Below are 23,190 nucleotides of genomic sequence, written 5' to 3' on the forward strand. Positions count from 1 at the left end.
ACACAAGTATGAACAAAAAATGTATTACAAGTTTTTGAAATTCGAATGTTTAATTATGCAAATTAGGCATTATCTCATTAAATATGCGCAAATTTGCATACATTTTCGGTAGATAGTAGGGATGCACGATATATCGGCGGCCGATATATTATTAGCCGATAAGTGAAAAAATGAAAATATTATTATCGGTCCGATAACAGAATTCTGGCCGATAATTTGCGCCGATATTTTTTAAAGTCCTAATTTAAGCCTAGGCTACGTAAGGTCCGTCTGGCTACACTGAGCTACTTGAGCTTGGTTGGCTATACTTTTTCCTCAATATAATGTCAGCGGTGTGAATGTATTTCACCACTCTAACAAAATCTGTGGATATGCGTTCATTTGGGAATCTGCATCTCAAAATCCTCTCGTGAATGATCCGCCATTTAACCTTAACAGAGCGGAGCTCAGCCCTATCTAGAGCCGTCTTGTGCTGGTGTGTTTGCACTTTACCGCGCTGGTTGGGGAAACAAATAAACAAACTCGTTAGTGGGACGAGTACATAAGTAGGCCTAGTTCTAAGTTGTGTTTTAGTATTATATTTGCATTACTTTATCTTGGGTTTTGTATTATTACCTAGAAATATGCTAACCATTCGTGCTTCAGTTCCAGACAGGTCATCATAAAAAGTTATTAAAACCTTCGGGGCTAACTCCTTTCATTTCTGCTGCAGCAGGTTGTGCGCAACAGAGTAGACGGACATAAGATACAGTCTGAGGAGTTGCAGCTTTATTCAGTTACCCGCAGTTGAAGTTGTGAAGTTTCCCTCACAAACACTGATTTGGTCGCTATACTGTAGCTTATTCCAAACTGAGCCGTTTATGAGCGTTTAGTCCTAAATGAAAACGATTCAAACTCTCTAGCCACTCACTCGCAATTCACTGACGTCAGGTTCACTTAAAGGAGCCACACATACTGTAGGGCTAGGCTACTGTTATGTTGTTGACTGCCTTACTATTGAGGACTATTATGAGTTCTGTCCATCATTTGGTGGTAGGTAAAATTAATGCAATAAAATTATGCTTATTAAATGCTTTCCCCAAATCACTTTTCACAATTTTTTTTCAAGAGTAATATTATCGGTTATCGTATCGGTATCGGCCACAACAAACCAATAAATATCGGTTATCGTTATCGGCCCTAAAATTCCATATCGGTGCATCTCTAGTAGATAGATCTGAACATATGATAAAGCCAGGTACAAAATTATTCTTTCATTTTGTTTGCATACAAGATAAAAATAAAATTACAGAGGGATTTCAGGATATCTGCTTTCATTACCTAGGAAATCAGAATATACTGTCCATAGCCTTAAAAAAATCAATTTTTGCCTTATATTTTTTATTAAAATGTCACATAAATCAGGCCAGGAATGATTTATTAACAAATCCCTCTGTAAATATCTTCAGAATACTGCTAAGTGTATATCTGGAAAGTTTGGTGTACATAGGTGCTACATAGGCTGAGATGTTTCTACTGGAAAATGATAAAAACTCAATTTGAGAAAACAGCCTTGGAACACAGCCAAGAGATTCCGTTCTCAGCCTAGACTCGCCTTTGAACTTTCGTGATTGGTTGCGGTTACAAAGGAATTGTCCATATTTGGATAGCACAACGTCATGCAGGAAAAACAGAGCTTTCCAACGGTACTACACATGTTATGTTTTGTATCACGGTCGCGGTAGAGCATGAAACGTTAGAAGACTAACTTTTGGTGAATTTAGGAGAAATATACAGGCGCGAGTAGACAAAATGTAATGAAATAAACACCTAAATGTGTAAATCGGGCTTTGTTGTTGTAGTAGTGTGAAAGAATACATGCTAAGGTAGCAAATTAGCCCAAAATCTCGAAATTGACCAGTGCATGAAAAAACGATGTTTTCACCTGCCGTGTCTCGCCTTAAGTAGCCAATGCGACGATAGTCCACCAAGGTGGAAAGAGGTGCAAGAAGTAATAAAACGTGCAAGGGCCTCTTCAGCCCCAGGACCTAATGGAGTGCCCTACCGGTTGTATAAGAGTGCACCAGATGTTTTAAGATTTTTATGGCAATTAATGAAGATAGTTTGGAAAAAGCAGAGTATTCCCAAGGCTTGGCGGAGGGCTGGGGGAATATTTATTCCCAAAGAAAAGGACGCATTGGAGATAAATCAATTTAGGCCAATTAGTCTACTGAATGTTGAAGGGAAGGTTTTCTTCAGTGTGGTGGCACGGAGACTGACAAATTACCTTGAAAGGAATAAACTGATTGATACCACGGTGCAAAAAGCTGGAATTCCTGGCTTCTCCGGGTGCTTAGAGCATACCAGCATGATTTGGCACCAAATTCAATTAGCAAAGCGTGAGAAGAGAGACCTGCACGTTGTGTTCTTGGATTTGGCTAATGCTTTTGGGTCTGTGCCGCATAGTCTGTTGTGGGAGGCCTTTGATTATTTCAGAATCCCAGGTAGCATTAAAAGCCTAGTAAAAGCATACTTTCTGGATATTCAATTATGTTTTACTACAGCTGATTACACCACAGGTTGGCAACAACTTGAGATAGGAATCATGGCCGGATGTACCATCTCCCCACTTGCTTTTTCAATGGCAATGGAGGTCATCATTAGGGCCTCAAAATGGGTAGTGGGCGGGGAGAAGTTGCAGGGAGGGCCACGCCTCCCCCCGATTCGGGCTTTCATGGACGACATGACAACCTTGACGACAACCGTTCCATGCACCAACAGGTTGCTGGGTAAGTTAAATAGTAATCTGCAATGGGCCAGAATGAAGGTGAAACCAAGTAAGTCTAGGAGTCTCTCAATTATTAAAGGGAAGGTAACAGATAAGAAGTTTGCTATAAATAAGGAGGTGATTCCCACAGTTCTGGAGAAACCAGTGAAGAGTCTGGGAAGGTGGTATGATGCAAGCCTTAGTGATAAATCACAGGTTGAAGACTTGAGACAGGTCACTAGGCAAGGTATTGCAAAAATTGACAAGTCGGGGCTGCCAGGTAAGCTCAAGCTGTGGTGTTTGCAGTTTGGTTTGTTGCCTCGGCTAATGTGGCCATTGACAGTTTATGAAGTTCCTCTGTCAAAGGTAGAGAGGTTGGAAAAAATGATCAACTCCTTTGTCAGAAAATGGCTCGGAGTCCCACGCTGCTTAAGCAGTGTAGCCTTGTATGGGAAGGGTATTGTAGAGTTGCCAATATCTAGTTTGACAGAGGAATTTAAGTGTGCTAAGGCTAGATTGGAATTGACTCTTACTCAGTCCAAGGACCCAGTGGTGAGGAAAGTTGCACCCACAGTTAATGCAGGGAGGAAGTGGAACCCAGAGCAGGCAGTTAAGCAAGCTCAATCAGCATTGAAGCATAGAGATATAATGGGCCATGTGCAGCACGGGCGGGGGGGTCTAGGGGTGGGTGCAAGTAAACCCTTGTGGAGTAAGGCTTCTGCAGGAGAAAAGAGGAAAATGGTAGTGGAGGAAATGCATAGACAGGAGGAGGCTGTAAGATGTACTAAGGCAGTGTCGCAGGCAAAACAAGGGCAGTGGGTGAACTGGGAAGGGGTGGAAAAAAGACGGATTAAATGGAAAGATCTATGGGGCATGGAAGCTGGTAAGATCAGATTTATGTTAGGTGCTACATATGATGTGCTCCCATCTCCCAAGAATTTAAGTCAATGGTTTGGTGAGGATGATAAATGCATACTTTGCTCGTGTGTGGGCAGTCTCCACCATATCCTATCAGGATGCAAGGTAAGTCTCACCCAGGGGCGGTATACGTGGCGTCATAACCAGGTATTGAAATGTGTGGCAGCGGCAATAGAGGATAAAAGAAGAGAAGTTAATTCATTAGCAGCTAGTAAAGGGGTAAGGCAAATTAACTTTGTACGTCAGGGGGATAAACCTTGTTCCGCGAAGGCCAGGTGTAAAACCGGCCAGTTGAAAAATGGGGCGGGCTGGGAAATGAAGGTTGATCTTGGCCAGCAGATGGCGGTACCTCCACATATAGTGAGTACTAAGCTACGTCCCGACGTAATTCTATGGTCGGATCCAGAGAAGATAGTTTACTTCATTGAACTCGCTGTTCCTTGGGAAGACAGAGTGGAAGTGGCCAATGAGCTGAAGAGAGCTAAATATACTGAAATAGCAGAGGAAGCAGCTAAGCGAGGTAGGAGTGCACGATTAAGGCCTATTGAAATCGGTGCACGTGGGTTTGTGGCCAGATCTGCTATTGGCTTGCTGTCTGAATTGGGCATTTGTGGTCGAAGTCTAAGGCAGGTGGTTAGTAACATGTCTTTAGCAGCAGAACGGGCAAGCGAATGGTTGTGGGTAAGGAGAAGTTACCCTTCCTGGGGCGCAAGCTAAGGTAAGCTAACGGGCTCATTTGTTTTGGTCGTGGATAAGGAGAAGTTACCCTTCCTGGGGCGCAAGCTAAGGTAAGCTAACTGGCTCATTTGTTTTGGTTGTGGGTAAGGAGAAGTTACCCTTCCTGGGGCGCAAGCTAAGGTAAGCTAACTGGCTCATTTGTTTTGTGTTTGTGATGGACTGTGCCTAGGTTGATGGTACTTGGCTAAGGTTCTTTATGGTTTATGGTTCAGTCCGCATCAACGGGACGGACCGACCTAGCCAACTTAGACCATGCCTAGGTTGGTTAAGGGTATTTGGATGCTTGTTGTGGTAATATGGGGCAGCATGGGGCGTAAGCTAACTGCTAGCTAATTTGTTTTGTGTTTGGGATGGGGCCTAAGCTAACAGGCTAAGCTAACTGGCTAATTTGTTTTGTGTTTGTGATGGGCTGTGCCTAGGGTGATGGTTGGTTGGCCAAGGTTTATTATGGTTATGGTTCAGTCCACATCAACGGGACGGACCAACCTAGCCAACCTTGACCATGCCTGGGCTGGTTAAGAGTATTTTGGGTATTGGATATTTCAATGTGGTAATATGGTGGCAGCATGGAGGGGATTGTCTCCAGGACGCTGGTTTCACTGTTAAGCCTTCATGAGGTGTCGTGGGCCTAACTTAACGAAACATCGGTGAATGAGAGTGCCCACTTGATAACCCCAATGACATGCCGCATACTATATAGGCTACTGCTGTTGGATAGGCCATTTGTATTGTGCTTGTGACCATTTGTTGGCGGATTTGTGGGTAGTGTGCTTTTAAAGTTAAACTTGAGCAGGGGCTTCTGAATGTGTTTTTACCTTGGATTTTGGCACAAGGGATTTTAACATCTAATCCTGTGTATTAATGTAATGTCAAGGGTCAACCCTGGTGCAGTCAGTGGGGCTTACATGGTTTTAGGATCCCTACCCTTGACCTCTGACCCCCTGGACCTGGACTGGGATGACCATGCGTTTAATCCAGACCCGACTGTCATAAAGCCATGCAAACTAGACTACAGTGGCCAAAGACCTCAATCTGCACTGTATAAGTATAAGTATATATACTTTTTTGATCCCGTGAGGGAAATTTGGTCTCAGCATTTAACCCAATCGGTGAATTAGTGAAACACAAACAGCACACAGTGAACACACAGTGAGGTGAAGCACACACTAATCCCGGCGCAGTGAGCTGCCTGCTACAACAGCTGCGCTCGGGGAGCAGTGAGGGGTTAGGTGGCTTGCTCAAGGGCACTTCAGCCGCGGCCCACTGGTCGGGGCTCGAACCGGCAACCGTCCGGTTATAAGTCCAGAGTGCTAACCAGTGGGCCACGGCTGCCCACACTTTACTACTGAGGAATTTACTTTAGCCTGTAGGCCTACACCCTAACATATCTATTCAATATGTGTCTGTAGCTGAATGATCAGGCATCCTATTAACTGTTTCAGTAGAACTATGAAGGCAGCAGCACAAAGGGAAATGAGGAACATTACAATGAAATGAAACATTGTGGAAGAGCTCAGCTGTCAGTGAAAAGTCACTGGAGTGGAGTAAGACATCAGTTTAAACACATGGCCTTGATCCCTTATAAGTGGAGTAGTGGAGTAAGACATCAGTTTAAACACACAGCCTTGATCCCTTAAAGGTGGAGTAAGACATCAATTTAAACACACAACCCTGATCCCGTACACATTAATAACAATAATAATAATAATAATATTAATAATAATAAAACATTTTATTTAAATCGCCTTTCAAGTCACCCAAGGACACTGTACAATAAATCAAGAGAACATAGACGATAACATAGAGCAGGGATGGGCAACTGGCGGTCCTCCTCACTCAGTGCGGCCCGCGATCAATTTTGAAATGTCATTAAAATGTTCGTTTTTACGTGGATTTTACCACATCTGAACATCCTTATTGTAATGATACGGTCCACCGATAAGGGTGCTTCCTATATAAAAAATCAGCGGAGTGGAGCTTTCACTACAGCCAGCGATCGAGGAAGAGATACAGAAAGATGGAATTACGAAAACTTTAGACAAGGTGGGAAACAGCTGATCTTATCATGTCTTATCAAGTCAACTTATGTATGTTTAGTAGGCATATGACGTCCCCAAGATCTGCCTCTGACTGCGCCAAAAAAGCCTTAAATTGGCGGTGATTCAGACCTCTGGACTTCAGGAAATTAACTGTCTTCACAACTATGTCGCTGACATGTTTAATTTCAAGCGTCTGAGCAGCGAGGGCTTCTTGGTGTATTATACAGTGGTATCTGACGAGTTTCTCACCTCCGTTGTTGACCGCTTTCTCAGAGAGCAGCGACACGTGCCCTACTCCCGACCATTGCCGGTGCTCAATCTGTTCACTTTGTATGCATCGAGACTGCGACACACAGCATCACAAATGTCGACTCCCTTTGTTGTGTCTTTCATACTCTCCATGCTTAGCAGCTCCTCACCAATGTCAAAGTTCTCTGTGACTGTTGGGATGAAAATGAGCAATTGCGCTGTATCGGAAATATCCGTGCTTTCATCCAGTGCAATAGAAAAAGCTCCCTCTCCTAGCCCCTCCACACGTTTTCCCAGTTGCTCTTTCAGATCATTGGCCAGGTCTTTGATTCGATGTGTGACTGTGTCATTCCACAAACTTATGTCACAGAACTTTCTTTTTTGCTCTGGGCATACAATGTCGGCCATTTTCAACATGCAGTCACGCACAAATTCTCCTTCACTAAACGGCTTGCTCCGCTTAGCTATTTCTTGAGCTATCATGTAGCTAGCCTGTGTTACAGCTTCACTGGTTTTAGCCAAATTTGTGAAAACTGACTGTGTAGCCTCTTTTAAGTTGTTCAAGCTTACTGGTGTGCACCTTGCCACTGAATTTAGGTTTTATGTTTGGTATCATGGCGTTTTATATTGAAGTCCTTGCGCAATGCAATTACCTGCCTGCAGATCAGGCAAACAACTTTATCCGACCCGTGAGGTTCGACAAAGTAATTGTTTGTCCATTTATTCTTTTATTTATATATTGAAACTGCCTTTTCTCATCGCTGACATAATGTTTTTTTCTCGAGAGGCCCGGCTCCTGCTCTGGCTCTACTTCTACAATCTCCATCTTTTCTTCACACAACCTGTTCCGTTGATGGCCTTCTGGGAGTGAGGTCAAGTGTGCGGTCAGTCGGACCACACCTGTAATTACCGCTGTGTTTCTTCATCTTGTCAGAGTGCTAAAAACAAAGATAGCGGTTCATGTTTAGCTACAGCTATAATCTATAGTATGCGGTGACACATGAAACAATATGTAAAGCTGCATATGTCTCATGTACATTCCCAGAGAGACTCTCCCACTGCTGCTAGGATGAGTGTCTCTCAGGAGAGAGAGGAGGCTGCAGGTCACAGTGAGACACTCAGACCAGAGTCTGCAGCACACAGCTGTGTGCAACAAAGCACCAGAACAACACACTCTGATGGAGGGTAAGTTAATCCACAGATACAGTACGCATCACACCTGTCCCAACACACTCTGATGGAGAGTAAATTAATCCACAGATACAGTACACATCATACCTGTCCCCACACACTCTGATGGAGGGTAAGTTAATCCACAGATACAGTACACATCATACCTGTCCCCACACACTCTGATGGAGGATAGTTAATCCACAGATACAGTACACATCATACCTGTCCCAACACCCCCTCTGTTCTTCTCTGGTGCATTGGTGCCTCATTGTCTGTATTTTGTATAATTTGGTACCTTGTCTGTGTTGTCTACAGGGAACTAACCTGGGCGTGAGAGTATTAGACTGGTAGGGAACTAACCTGGGCGTGAGAGTATTAGACTGGTAGGGAACTAGTCTGGGCATGAGAGTATTAGACTGATAATACCATCTATAGAGAACTAGCCTGGGCATGAGAGTATTGGACTGATAATCTCATACCATCTATAGCAGGGGTCTCCAACCTTTTTGGGAATGAGGACTACCTGAAGACCCAAAATCATATGGAGGGCTACTCATTTGAAACAAACAGACGCTCACCCCTTTTATTTCGAGGGTAGTCCTCCTAAATAATAGGCCTATGTGATTTTTACTTTTAAATTATCAATATTGTGTACGCCTATAAGTCTTTATATTAAGCAACTGTATTTTCATCTGATTCTTCAATACTTTAATATCAATATGCAACACTACCACACTAACATTTTTGTTCAGTTTGTTCATTTCAAAGTTTGCATGGGGGAATCTAATCTAATTTTTTTGAACAAAAAAAACAATCTTTTTGTGCAATTAATAATTTGGGTTACAATTTTTACCCAATTTATACCCACCATTATGGATTCAGGGGTTGTTTAAGTTCAGATTTCAGTGGACAATTTGGTTTTAACATTTAAGTAATCACCCACACCACCCTAACATATGAAGACGCCTTTTAAAGTTATTTCACACCTGAAATCTCTCCATGATCTGGCAAAAAATGCATAGGTAATGCACAGTCCTGCTCAGTCATGCATGGCACAACATTTTCAGCGCTATTATACGGCAGTAGCCTACAGAGGAGAAAAGGCCTGTGAGCTAAAGCAATTGTTTTTCAGTCCTTGAACAATCATGCAAGAACCGTATTTGACGAACATGGAATGGCCACAGAACTTTTGCAAAGATATGCTTCCATTGGCTACACCAGACAAGCAAGCTTTTTCCCCCTTTACTGTCGAGCAGCGTGCGAGCAGCATGTATGCGCTCCGCTTCCGTTGTTGTTAAAAGATTAAATGGGGAACGGATTTGGAGACAAAGGCTAAAATTTAACGCAGCTACAATTTGTAAGGTATCACCAATATCAATTTAATGTTACAGATGTATGGTTACATACATTCTTAAAATGGTTCTGGTCTAGACTTAAATATCTATTGAAAACTTAACAATGGAGCGTGTTTTTAGAGCATGATCTGCAGGCGACCTGTTGGCTATTTTTAGAAGGTGCGCTGGGGGCGCCTCATAGCCATCCCGTGGGCTACCTGGTGCCCGCGGGCACCGTGTTGGAGACCACTGATCTATAGGGAACTAGCCTGGGCATGAGAGTATTCTAGAACATATTCTAACATTCTAACATCCCAAGTATGGCAGCGTATTTTGCCACCAGTGCATTAACACACAGGCATACACACAGACAGACATACACACACACACACACAAACACACACACACACACACACACGGACCAACTCACACCAACACACATGCGCACGCACGCACGCACGCACACACACACACACACACACACACACACACACACACAAACACACAAACACACACACACACACACACGGACCAACTCACACCAACACACATGCGCACGCACGCACACACACACACACACACACACACACACACACACACACACCACACACACCACACACCATCAGCCCACACTAGACATATGGCAGACAATAAATAATAGTTAAAAAGAGTCCAGGTGTTAAAAGAGAGAGAAGACAGTTCAAGAAGGGGGTTCAGCCATTCAAAAGTCTAATGGATGCTGGGACAAAGCTTGACAGGGCTCTGTTTGTCCTTAGTGTAGGTGCTCTGTATCTGTGGCCTGAGGGTAGGAGGCAATACTGACTGTGTGGAGTGTGTGTGATGTCCAAAGTGATTTGTTTTGCTTTTTGCTTAGTCCTTTTCTTGTATATGCTGGTGAGTGATTCCTGTTGTTGTCCAGTTATTTTGCTGCTCAGTTTGATGATTCTGTTTAGTGGGTTCCTATGGATGTTGGACAGTGCTCCAAACCAGGAAGTGATGTTGAAGGTGATTATGGATTCAATGAAACATCTGTAGAATGCTGTCAGAACGGATTGGAGTTTGCGGAGTTTACGAAGGAAAAAGAGACGCTGCTGACACTTGGAGTAAATGGTATCAGTATTTCTTTTGAAGTTGAGTTTGTGGTCGATTATTGTCCCAAGATATCTGTATGTGTCAACCCTCTCTATCGGCTGGTTGTTGACAGTCAGAGTGGGGATGGTGGGGGGGGCCTTTCTGAAGTCTATTATTAGTTCTTTTGTTTTAGTGATATTGAGATCAAGGCAGTTTCGGCTGCACCAGTCTGAAAAAGTGGCCAGCTCAGACTGTAGCTGATCGAATGAGTTTGTGGAGTCCATGATGACAGTGTCGTCAGAATACTTGATGTATGTAATGTCCGGGTTTGTACTTCTGCAGTCGTTGGTGTAGAGAGTGTAAAGAACTGGTGAGATGACAGAGCCCTGTGGAGCACCTGTAGAGATCCTTCTGGATGAGCTGAGGTGGCCGTTAACTCTCACTCTCTGGTGTCTGTCTGTCAGGAATGAGAGCACCCAGAGGATGAGGTGGGGATTGACCTCCATCTGGATAAGATGTTGTCCCATTAGATGGGGTTGCACAGTGTTAAAGGCACTCGAGAAGTCTTAGAAACACCAGCCATACAAAGGACTTGGGCTTCTCAAGATGGGTATAGGCTCCATGCAGCAGCGTCAGTGTGGCGTCATCTACCCCTCTGTGACGTTTGTATGCAAACTGAAGCGGGTCAACGTACTTACTGACCTCCGCCTGTAGTTGTGTGATCATTAGCCTCTCAAAGCCTTTCATGACCAGGGATGTTAAGGCCACGGGTCGGTAGTCATTGTCGCAGGTGGGGTTTCTCTTTTTAGGCACAGGGCATATGATGGAAGATTTCCAGACTGAGGGGATAGAGTGCAGCCAGTGAGCAGTTAAAGAGGTGGCAATAGACACCAGGAAGCTGGTCACTGCAGGCCTTCAGCAGTGAGCAGTTAAAGAGGTGGCAGTAGACACCAGCAAGCTGGTTACTGCAGGCCTTCAGCAGGCTGCCACAGATCTGGTCAGGCCCTGGTGCTTTATTTGGCCTCATCCTTCTCAACACCACCTCCACCTCCACCTGCTGCAGCTCCCAATTTGCATAGCCCGGCATCCTAGCAGCTCTGGGTTCACATAGCCCGGCATCCTAGCATGTTGGCACAAAACTGTCATAAACAAAGTTAGCTACAGGTAAGCGTTTTCTCTTTTGTCCACGTGAACTACCGGTATGTTCAAGCAGTGACATGTGGTTTAATTAATGGGCTAACGTGACGTCAGTCAAACAGAAGCTGGGCCTGTCTTTAGGTCCCTTTCAAGTCCCGTTAAATGGTAGCTTTGTAACCTTCCGCCACTGTTAAAAAAAAAAATCTAGAGGAAACACTGAATATTACTTTGTGTCTGGAATCTACCAGACACTCTTATTATTTGATGTGAGTGTGTGTGTGTGTGTGTGTGTGTGTGTGATGATTAGGTTAATGTGGTGATGGAGGTTGTTCTCTGCTTGTGCTCTAGAGTAAGACCTGCTCCTGAGGAGAGGGGTGCTGCCTTTAACACCAGTCTCTCTGATGAGCAACACACCAGCCATGAAGCATGGAGGTGAGAAGTGTGTGTGTGTGTGTGTGTGTGTGTGTGATGATTGATATAATGAGTTAATGTATTGATGGAGGTTGTTCTCTGCTTGGAGGTAAGGAGTGTGTCTGTGTGTGTGTGTGTGTGTGTGTGTGTGTGTGTGTGTGTGTGTGTGTGTGTGTTTGTGTGTGTGTTTGTGCACAGAACCGAAGTACATACGTTTGTGCATGAATATGTGTATTTTAATGGCTGGATTTAGGCTTAAACCATGGGGTTTGGTTTTCACACACAGATTTCAGCAGAACCACAAATCCCACCTGCAGAAGAAGTTTCAGTGTCTGTTTGAGGGAATCCCACAGCAGGGAGACACCAGACTCCTCCATGAGATCTACACAGACCTCTACATCACAGAGGGGGGAGGAGGAGAGGTCAGTTATGAACATGAGGTCAGACAGATAGAGAGGGCATCCTGGAGAGAAGCAGAACTAGGCAGACCCACCAAATGCAGTGACCTCTTTAAACGCTTTCTGGAAGAGGACATACGCAGAAAAGAGCGCTTCCTGGAAGAGGAAAGACGTAGAAAAGATGAGGGAAAAAAGAAGGGCACAGTCTTTGAGCCCAGACAATACAATCCCCTCAGAACAACAGTGTTGACAAAGGGAGTGGCTGGCATCGGAAAAACCGTCTCAGTGCAGAAGTTCATTTTAGACTGGGCTGAAGGAACAGCCAATCAATATGTCCACTTCATATTTCCTCTTCCTTTCCGGGAGCTGAACCTGATGAAGGAGAAGAAACTCAGTCTGGTGGATCTTATTCAGCACTTTTTCCCAGAAATCAAAAATCCCAGAGTCTTCACTAGTTCCGAATACAGAGTCATGTTCATCTTTGATGGTCTGGATGAGTGTCGACTTCCTCTAGATTTCCTCTCCAACCCGAAGTGTTGTGATGTGACAGAGCCAGCCTCAGTGGACGTGCTGCTGACAAACCTCATCAAGGGGAATCTGCTTCCTTCTGCTCTCCTCTGGATCACAACCCGACCAGCAGCAGCCAATCAGATCCCTCCTGAGTGTGTGGCCCAGGTGACAGAAATAAGGGGATTCAACGACCCACAGAAAGATGAGTACTTCAGGAAGAGAATCAGTGATGAGAACCTGGCCAGCAGAACCATCACACACCTGAAGTCATCCAGGAGCCTCTACATCATGTGCCACATTCCAGTCTTCTGCTGGATTTCAGCCACTGTTGTAGAGAAAACATCAAAAGAATCAGACAAAGCAGAAATGCCAAGGACTCTGACTCAAATGTACACACACTTCCTGATGATGCAGACAGACGTAACAAATGTCAAGTACACAGAGAGAAAAGAGACAGATGAAGAGGTGATTTACAAACTGGGGAAACTGGCTTTCCAACAGCTGGAGAAGGACAATCTGATCTTCTATGAGGAGGACCTGAGAGAGTGTGGCATTGACGTCACAGAAGCATCAGTGTACTCAGGAGTGTGTACTCAGATCTTCAGAGAGGAAGCTAGGCTGTACCAGGGGAAGGTGTTTAGCTTTGTGCATCTGAGCATCCAGGAGTTTCTTGCAGCTCTGTATGTGTTCCTCTGCTTCAGCAACAGACAGAGAAACATGCCTGACCAACAGCAAACCTCTCAGCTCTTTGCTCTGTTCAGAACTGCAACACTTCATGACCTACACAAGACCGCAGTGGTCCTGGCCTTGCAGAGTAAGAATGGACACCTGGACCTTTTCCTCCGCTTCCTTCTGGGCCTTTCTCTGGAGTCCAATCAGAATCTCTTAAAGCACCTACTGTCACAGAGCGGTAGCCAATCAGATAGCTCAGAGCAAACAGTTCAGTATGTCAAACAGAAGATCAGAGATCAGAGTAGCTCAGACAGAAGGATCAACCTGTTCTACTGTCTGAATGAGCTGAATCACCATGCTGTAGTGGCACACAAAATGAGCTCAGAAGATCTGCATGTAGAGACACTCTTACCAGGAGAGTGGGAGACTAAGGTATGGAAGACGTTTAAAATGTCAGAGGAGCAGCTGGCTAAGTTTGACCTGCAGAATTACATAAAGACACCAGAAGAAGATCAGACTGAACTCCTCAGTCCAGATGAAGTTCTTCAGAAGGTGCTGCCAGGAGTCACATCAGCTCTGTAAGTAACAATATCTGAGTGTGTGTGTGTGTGTGTGTGTGTGTGTGTGTGTGTCTGTTTGTACAGTGTGTGTCTCTGTGTGTATGTGTGTGTGTGTGTGTTGTGTGTTGCCCCCTGCAGGTAACCCCCAGAACCTAGTCAACGTCAGCCGTTTCTCAGACGTATCCCCAGGCCTAAGTAGTTAAAACCTACGATACTTCCCTAGAAGTAATTGCAGATGGCAGGGACCTACTGTCGAGTGCAGTCGCACGACTTCCCTCTGCGGCGCATATAACCTAACTACTCCTATTTTTAAATATCCCCCTTGGAAGTTGATCGATCAGGCTTCCGTGGAGGATTTATTAATATGTTTATGAAATAAGGAGCAACTACGCCTAGGTCTCGAACAGTTGGCTAACGTGCGAAGATGTTTGACCCTAGAGTTTATCTAGAGACACAGGTTATAGGCTACTTCTTGCTCAGGTTTTATAAGGATGGAGATTTAGTTACCGTCCAGCAGCACCTAAGTCCAACAAACCCAAGTCTTAGAAAGAATAGATGAATAACCACAGAAGAAACCAGTTATCTTACCCTCCTGCTGGAATTCGTAGAAAAAACCAAGAAAAGACTAAAAATACTGCTTGAAGAATGAGATGCCAAGGTTAAATGAGTTCTTTACTTTTCAGCACTTTGGTGATGTTAACAAAATGCGGCGTAATATCCACTTACAGGTTAAAAAGTTGTAGAAAATGTAAAAAGAGTAAATCCACAAAAGATAGTACAATAAAAATAGTAATCCACAAATGGTGAAGAGAATACAATAGTAAATCCACAAATGGAGAAAAAGGTATATAAGAAAAAGAGTAAGTCCTCAAAAAAAGGGAAAAATCCGCTGATAGTCGTTTTGCAGTCTCTTTACTGTCGGAGCAACAGTGCGATCCCGGCAACAGGTGGTGCGGAGTTACGATCCGCGGCTTTAGCCTGGCACAAAGTTCCAACACTTGGTTTCTCAACGAAGTACGGACAACGAATCCTGACTATCAAGCGTAACAGCAAACAGCACGTAGCAGTAGAAGAAAAAAGAAGAAGCAGCCCCGATCGTCTAGTTCAGCCCTTATTTATACTAGGTAGACTTGACCTCCCCCACACATTCCTGAGACAAATCAATCCTATTTTCCCACGACAGTTTAGAAACTTCTAGAAGTTCCCACGAGGGCTGGGAATATTCTCACGTTAGCTGGGAATATAGCTGGGAATATTCTCACAATAGCTAATACATTCTAGAAGTCACTGATCTTAACCAACAATTTAAAATAACACGCATTCACATCCTTCTCCGGGTTACATTTCGGAGATGATACATCACATTCAGGTTTACAGATAGTTTCCAGATGTTACACAAACAGTTTACATTCAATGGCATTTATAACCATATAACACATTACATTTAGCAACATACACTTTTACAGTCATCAAGAGAGATCGGTTACATTCTTACAGGTTACAAACACTTATGGCATCTACTCTTCACACAATGCAATCTGAATACATTCATTTGAACAGTTTAAGGCACTTTATCCATTTCACAGTTTTGAGAGATACAGGCTACTAAATACTTGTAATGATACATTTCATTCATCGCACTTTATTATTTATTATGAAGTCATTGTTTGCAGTTATGGTTCATCATCCATTCTTTTATTCACATTCAATAATCATCAAGTATTTCTGAGGTCAGGGTGATCTGGTTTAATAATCCTGCACATCGTTCAACATCTGCTTCAACACATTCATTCACTTCCACGTTTTCAGGTGATCTTAATTCAAGAGTAGGTTGCAAAGTAATTGGTTTAACATTACGATTCAATTCCTGGTCAGTTTCTTCCCTAATTTGCCTAATCATATTTTCTAGATCAGAGAGATTACCTTGATAGCTAGCGCTGAATCTAGCCTTTCTGCGTTTTCGCCTTGTAAGACGTATTGGTTTTGTGCTACTGCTCTGTGGTCCATACGGTCGGTGTCCTGGCAACACGTCACCCCCTACTAGGGGTGTAACGGTACACAGAAGTCACGGTTCGGTTCATACCTCGGTTCGGACATCACGGTTCGGTACGAGTTCGGTACAATGGAGGGAAAAGCAAAACAAAAATGCAGAAAGCATTTTTTTTATTGTGCATGTCTCAGGCTGTACCACCTAGTGTCATACAGTCTCTTCCCTGAGCTATCTGCAACAGCCTGAAGTGTGTAAGATGTAGGCTAAACAGTACAATAAGTACCCAGACTCCATCTGTAACTTGTAAACAAAATAAGACAATCAGCTATAAAACTGAAAATAGGCCTACAGCATCTCTTATTTCTGAAAGTGCAAATTACATAGAAAAATTATTTTTAAAAATCCACTTAAGCAAGACCTTCAACATCTGTGTTTAGTTGTATATGGAAGGGTCTACAATTTGCCTCAATATTTTTCATTGTGTGTAAAGTAATAATCTAGCCTACTAACTGTGAAAATATCACACTATTTTGCCTTTTTTTAAAAAACGAAATTGCTCCTTTCATTTCATAAACAGACTACAACTAGAAGTCACGTGACTTTGCCCTTTGACGTTAACTCACCGTACTAGCATGGTTTGTTTATTAGCCTGGTTAGCGTTGTCACTTTATTTTACTGTCTATGCACTTAACACTACCAGCTCCTCATGTGAGAAGTTACAAGTTACCCCAACATAAAGGTAATTACCACGCGATTTACATAGCTTTCTGTCATTACGAAATAATTTAATTTAAGCCATAGGTTTTGGCCCTATTTGTATGTGTATCCAAAGGCTGCTAAAGCGCAGGGGAAGTTTTTTTCCCCTCGTTTCAGTGATTGGTAGCCTACATCATCTGGGTGATGGCTTCGAATATGTGTAGCATTTATTCCACTCACATACCCAATAACTGCTGAACAACGCTGACACAAAGTTTCATCTTATCCACCACTCTTTCGCCTGTACTAACGTTACTGTAACTGAAGTTCTCAAACTTGCGATCTTAAATAGACCAGCGGATCCTCTAACTCTTGTGGGTCTTACCTTAGTGCTGCTAATGACTGACGGACTCGACTGACGACCTGACAAAAAAAAACATAGGTGCCAATCAGAGCTTCAGAGCTAAGGCGAGGCTACAGATTAGCGTTAGGTGTCGCTAAAGAACTCCCGTAACTCTCGCTACTTAACAGTATTTGCGCATGACATTAATTAATCCGCACACGAGTTTTATGTATTTTTATACCGTGTATTCTCCGTGTAAATTCATGCACCGAACCGTGACGCCCGTACCGTTTCGGTTCAATACGAATACATGAACCGTTACACCCCTACCCCCTACGTGGAGCACAGGGCATAGCACAGAAGTAGGCACAGCGTAAGGAACTTCAAAGGAAACTGGACCCCACAAGATGCCAATCCGGGCTCCAGTATGATACTGCAAAGAGGCCCAAGGGGCTCGCGTCTGATAATCATAAAAACACATTAACACTACACGGGTCACTGGATAACTGTACAGAATTGGAATTTGTCGATATGGAGAGAGATTCCATGCATGCAAGACAGAAGAACTGATCAAATCAAATATATTATCAGGATACACTCCATTCATTATCAAGGGTTCTGGGCTGTGTGTTATTGCTACTACCTGTACCCAGCACTCGGGTCTAGCAGAAACGCAGGCTCCACACAGGAGGTAGGTATTACTCTGTCGTCCGAGGTCATGGTCAGCCTGGAGCAGAAGAAATAACGCTATACCTGCGCGGGAACAGCTGACGTTGCTACACACCTGTTCTGAGGCAAGGCTAGTTCCAGCAACACATCGGCCCAATCTGCCCGATATTCCGGGGTCTGTAGTGGGAAAGTCGGAGTCTCGGTCGGGGCTATCCGATCGGTCTCCATCACATGGTCCTGGCTACATGAGGGAATAAATAAACATTTATCCAGTGCCCCTTTCTCTGATATGTGGATCGCTTTTCCAAATGTTTGTAAAGGTATCGAGTAGGCAAAATAATCACATGACAGTGAACAAGAGACTAAAGGCCTAGGATGTCTTATTGCTGATTCTATGTACACCTCGTCTCGTTTCATAATTTGGATTCCAGGGATATTCCCCAAAATGCTTGCCAATTGCCCTCGTAGGGGTAACATTCCATAAACTAACTGACACAATGGCTTCACTTCCCACAAATTTAACTCTTGAATAAAGTATTGCACCTGATCCAGTGACATTTCACGCATGCATTCAACACACACTTTCCCCACCATGGTCTCAAAAGCATTGTTCAAATAGTCCATGTCACAAAATGAACATGCAGACTCTTTGATCATTAGAATTTGTCCCCTATAAAATCGTCGAGCGGGTCGGAGTCTCCCGATCCCCTGCTTCCAGATGTGGAAGTCCTAGGGTAACATTTACAGAACTCAGTTAGATACAAACTCGTGAGGAAAGCAGCAGCGTAGCCTGGTATAAACCAGACGGCGTGACATACTTCCAAAATTAAGATTATTACTCCATATATCACAGACTTCAGGACATCCAATCTATATATCCTACGTATCTCAGAATCAGTAAGTCTGTCCCATATGGCCTGTAGAGGCATCATACAAGTTAAATAGGTTAAAAGGACAACTGTAATTTGAATGACATGACTATAATTGGCCGCCAGGTAATAACTTTCCATTAACAACACTTGTCTTACTATTCCCATACAGGTGACAACCCATCCTGTGATGGCCAGTATCAATTGAATTTGTTTAAGTTCATTATAGGTTCCTAATGGTGCATAAGGTTTAAATAATCCAACTCTATTTGGTAGTATAGCAAATATAAATGTCACCACTATGTCCTGTGACTGCTGTACTAAAATTATAGTTAAACGCATCATATTAATGATGATTATCAGAATGCTATATGGTGTCAAATCCATACTTTGCACAAGCATGTATCCGATCCAGATAATGGTAAATATCATGTAACTTACGTGAGTAGTAGTAGAATCCACCTCAGTGATGGATGCAATAGATGGAGTAGGTGAGGAGTTAGAACTAGCAGATGAGATATCCTGGTAATTTAACATATCTTGAGCCATGATTTCGTAGTTTGGTAGACTAAAAGTCGTAGTGAGTGTAAAAACTTCTTCTAGGCCTTAATGTATCTGTCTAACAGACACCCCACACCCCGCCTTTCTTTAAGCGGGCGGAGTTATCGATATGCTTGACTACTTGTCATCCAGACTATAGGCCTATCTGAATTCCGATCAGGTTGACTAAGAGTTTGTAGCATTTTTAACTTCTGAGACTTATATCTGTGTTGCATATCCAAATAACAACCTCTTAATTTCATTAAAATCCCTAACACGAAAGCTATGCCCAAAACTAATGCTATAATCCACCAGGCTTCTAAAAACCATTTTATCCCTTTCCAGATGCTTGTAAAGACCCCAGTGAAATTATCATATACGTTCTTCGCTCCTTCCGCTACAGCTTGTACTATAGTTTTAAAATCTTCCCCAACCTCTGTCCAATATTTCTCCCAAGTTAGATCTTTATCAGCTCGTTCACAAGTAATGTTAGAAAAGGTTGGACTTTTTAACCATCCATAGTAATGTATGGCCTTGCCTTTACACCATACAAACTTTTTCCAATTGAGTATTAAGTTCATTAGCTTTGGATGGGGCATAATTGGAGGAAATATATATGACCCATGCAATCGTCTTGTGTTACCATCTAGTGTTCCCACATTATCATATCCTAAAGTAATCTTTAATACTCGACGCCAATCTTTTTGCCCACACCGTCGGTACAAATTATGACACATGCTGGGCAAAGCATTTCGTACTCCAGGACCTCCTGGTGGTGTGTTTAGAATCCACCTGGATTGAACCTTATACCAAATTCTATAAAGATACTCCCAGGTTGGTTTAGCTTGTTGAAATGTATAATTCCCTGCTGCTATAGCCACCCACATTTGCGTATCATTCCGCACTAAAACATACATCGGAGGTATCATAAAATGTTTATAAGTCCAAGACTTAGGATTTTGTCCCCCTCCTACAGAGACATGCAATGAAGTTTGGGTTCCTGCAAAGAAATGAGTTAATCCGTCATACGTAGGATCCTTATTATACAATTCTAAACTTCGCAGACTAGGTTGATAATATGTGGCGACATAGAGATATTTAGCCCAGTATGAATCTTCCTTTTTTAAACAAGGAATAATATAATCATGAGTTTGCTGCTTCGTGAACCCATATATGATATCCCTATTCCATTTTATTTCACCAATTCTACCATTAACAGGCACATGTTGCGCATACAATTTCGCACTCTTCATGTCCATCAATGGTGTACAGTTATATACTCGAGCGTATTTTGCAGTTCTTGTAATTGTGGCTCCCTCTCCGGATTCTTCTGCGCAAAGATCTGTAACCCACTCGCCCATTCCTCGATCGGTTTGAGTGAGCACAGTTTGTCCATGCAATTTGTCATATATCAATTTTATCACACAACTTTCTATTTTATGAAAATCTTGAGCTATACGTTGATTCTGTTCAAATTGCTGAGGGGAAGGTAAAGGACTCGACCATACGCAAACATCTATTAATTCACTAGCCTGCTTCTCATCAGACCAGTACATCATTTGTACTATCTCGACAGATAACCAATTCAATGTTTTATTTAATTCTTGATCAAACTCCACGTTCTTTATTTTACAGTCCCCTTTACTGGGAAATGAATAATGCAAGGGATATCTAGCGTTGCTTACTTGAAATCCCCATCCAAAAAATCGCTTAGTATTTAGTCGCACCTTCTCTTCGATACTCTGCGCACGCTTATCCAAGGATAATAAAGATTTATAATTTGTCCAAGATTAGTGTATTACAACTAAGTATCATTGTCTTTATTTCAGTTTGTTACGATATAGTACTAGTTATTGGCATCCTAAGTACTTCCCCCCTTCTGCTCAATCTCGCATTTAGTTCCCACCTACTACTGCAACTCATCCGTGAGAAAATAACCATTTCTTGCAACCAGGTTTTCTTCAACTCTAGTCTTGACATGTATAATGGCATTCTTTCACACTTTTATTGTCCCTATCAGCATTCAATCAGGAAGATCGGTCAAGCGCGACAGCCATATGTACCAATTCTGCGCTAACATGCTGTAGGTCTATTTGTTGTTCCCTTCCAGCCTCTGAGTTTTTCCAGAAACAACTGTCACCCTAAATTGCTATTCTTTTGCCCATTGTAAAACGTCTCCAGGGGTCATTTAATGGGTTAGGTGGGTTTAAACTAAGTGTGAACTCGTATACTATTCCTTTCCCGCTCTATTTTAACAGAGTTGACTTGTTTAACTTAAACCAAAGCATATACATTGTATTTATTCTATTTGTATGGTAATTTGAGATGATTTCCTTTAGTTATCCTGATATCTTTATTGAGTGGATGTTTTTCTAATGATCTGCCGTAATCTACCCAGCGGGGTCCAATGCTTCCTTCGGACGACTGCTCGCTCATTACTTGTCACCTCTTGCGTCTCTGCTTGTTTAAGTCCTTCACTTACAGTAAAGTATACTGATGCTAAGCCCTGATCCTCCATGTATACTGCATGCAATGTACACAATAATGGTTGTCCATTTCCACCAGTCGGACCTTCATGTTTACTGACATTTGGGAGATGGGCTGGCAACAATCCATCCCAGTGATTCGGGGTCACAACTCTTGTCACACCAGCTACGTTTCGTCTTATAGTTTCGGGTGCACAAATTAATATAGCGGTCTTTTGATATTGTCGCAAACGGTCATCGCCCCACATGGATAATTCTGTTAGATAATATCGGTGTCGGTTATTGTTATCTCTATCTCCAGCCTCCTTCGGTACATCTCCAATTAAATGCCATGGTATCTGTTTTGCGTTTAACATTCCTAAGGCAATTCCCTGCCAATTCGTAGGCAACCAGTCCAGTTCTCTTTCTACAACATCTCTTCCTATTAGATTTCCCTCCATAATTTGTTTTGTCCCAAATATGGCTTGGGCTACAATTTCATCTTTAACTTTTACTCGCAATAATGCCGGCTGCTGCTGCTCACCAGGCCATGGTAACTGTGCCTCCTGGCTCACACGTATTCCTGGAAAATGTCCCTGAATTTGTTCTATATATTGACTACACATTGATAAATCGGGTCTTAGATCCCCCGTATGCGCTGGATACTGCACAGAAGGTTTAACAAGCCCATACGCCTTACGTATTAGATATCCATCACAACTGGTGACATGTGTTATAAGCCCCTGGCTATTCTTATCAGCGCAATTAACACACGTATTAAGACTCACACCATCCCACTGACACTCACAGATTAAATCTCCACTCTCGGTTTGCGTACTTTTCTCTATTATTATCAAGGTACGAGATGCCCGTGTTTTCCTACAAAGTTTACAAAATATTGCATCTAAAGCTTGACACGGCCCTGCTTCACGTATATCCCCAAAATATGTAACATTCCCTGGCACACTCCTCGGTTTATCAGCCCCAATCCCGGACCATGTTACATTACATACGAAACTATGACAACTTACGCAGTTCCCTGCTTGCCATTTCTGATGTCTAAGGAGACTACCATAAGTCTGCAGGCAATGCATTTTAGCCCGATCCAGGGCTTCATATGAAGTAGACAAGATACAATCTTGTGTCCCTCTACGAATGCGACAATAGCCTTTAACAGCAACAACACTCCACCACTTATCACTCATTTTGCTGGGGTTATTTGAGTTGTGTGTACTACTCCCTTTCGCTGTAGTCTCGCCGTATTATTACCCAAAATCTCGACCACGGTATCCTTCGTCAAGGTCTTAGGGACAACAGGCTTTCCTTTGACGGGTCGGTTTTCACGATTATGGACCCAAACAGTGTCACCAACCTGCAACGAGTTAAGACCGAAATTATCGGGTTGCTCATCCAATAATGAAGTATCTAATGCAGGTAGTAAACTCCTTCCTAACAACTGTTGGGCGTGAGGAATTTGTCCTATAGTATCATTCAGAAAAACATGCATATCTATCATGTTCTCATCCCATACACGATTATTGGCATTTGACACAATGAATCTTTTACATAAACCTAACAAACAAGCCCTCATCTTATCCTTATTTTCAGCAGTTAACTCGCTATCTTGAACTTTTTCCTCTATCAATTGTGGCACATCTATCT

General features: G+C 42.9%; 1 protein-coding gene across 6 annotated transcripts in view; it reads left to right on the forward strand.

The window, feature by feature from the left end:
• LOC143121582 (protein NLRC3-like) overlaps positions 1–23,190 on the forward strand; it is a 63,389-nt gene that overhangs the window by 4,590 nt on the left and 35,609 nt on the right. For 3 of the 6 annotated variants that reach the window (XM_076282027.1, XM_076282037.1, XM_076282045.1), the window contains exons 1-4: positions 3,478–7,592; positions 7,736–7,875; positions 11,754–11,837; positions 12,103–13,974. In XM_076282027.1, coding sequence (XP_076138142.1) covers positions 7,760–7,875; positions 11,754–11,837; positions 12,103–13,974 — 2,072 coding nt within the window. In that variant the 5' untranslated portion in view covers positions 3,478–7,592; positions 7,736–7,759. Of the gene's footprint in view, positions 1–3,477; positions 7,593–7,735; positions 7,876–11,753; positions 11,838–12,102; positions 13,975–23,190 lie in introns of those variants that run through there. The other 3 variants (XM_076282001.1, XM_076282010.1, XM_076282019.1) reach the window with 3 other exon arrangements.

The sequence above is a fragment of the Alosa pseudoharengus genome, unplaced genomic scaffold (genome assembly GCF_046254945.1).
Source record: "Alosa pseudoharengus isolate Yale_2024_CS ecotype anadromous, Long Island Sound unplaced genomic scaffold, YU_APseudo_1.1 YU_APseudo_1.1_scf_1, whole genome shotgun sequence".
NCBI classification, from domain to species: domain Eukaryota; kingdom Metazoa; phylum Chordata; class Actinopteri; order Clupeiformes; family Clupeidae; genus Alosa; species Alosa pseudoharengus.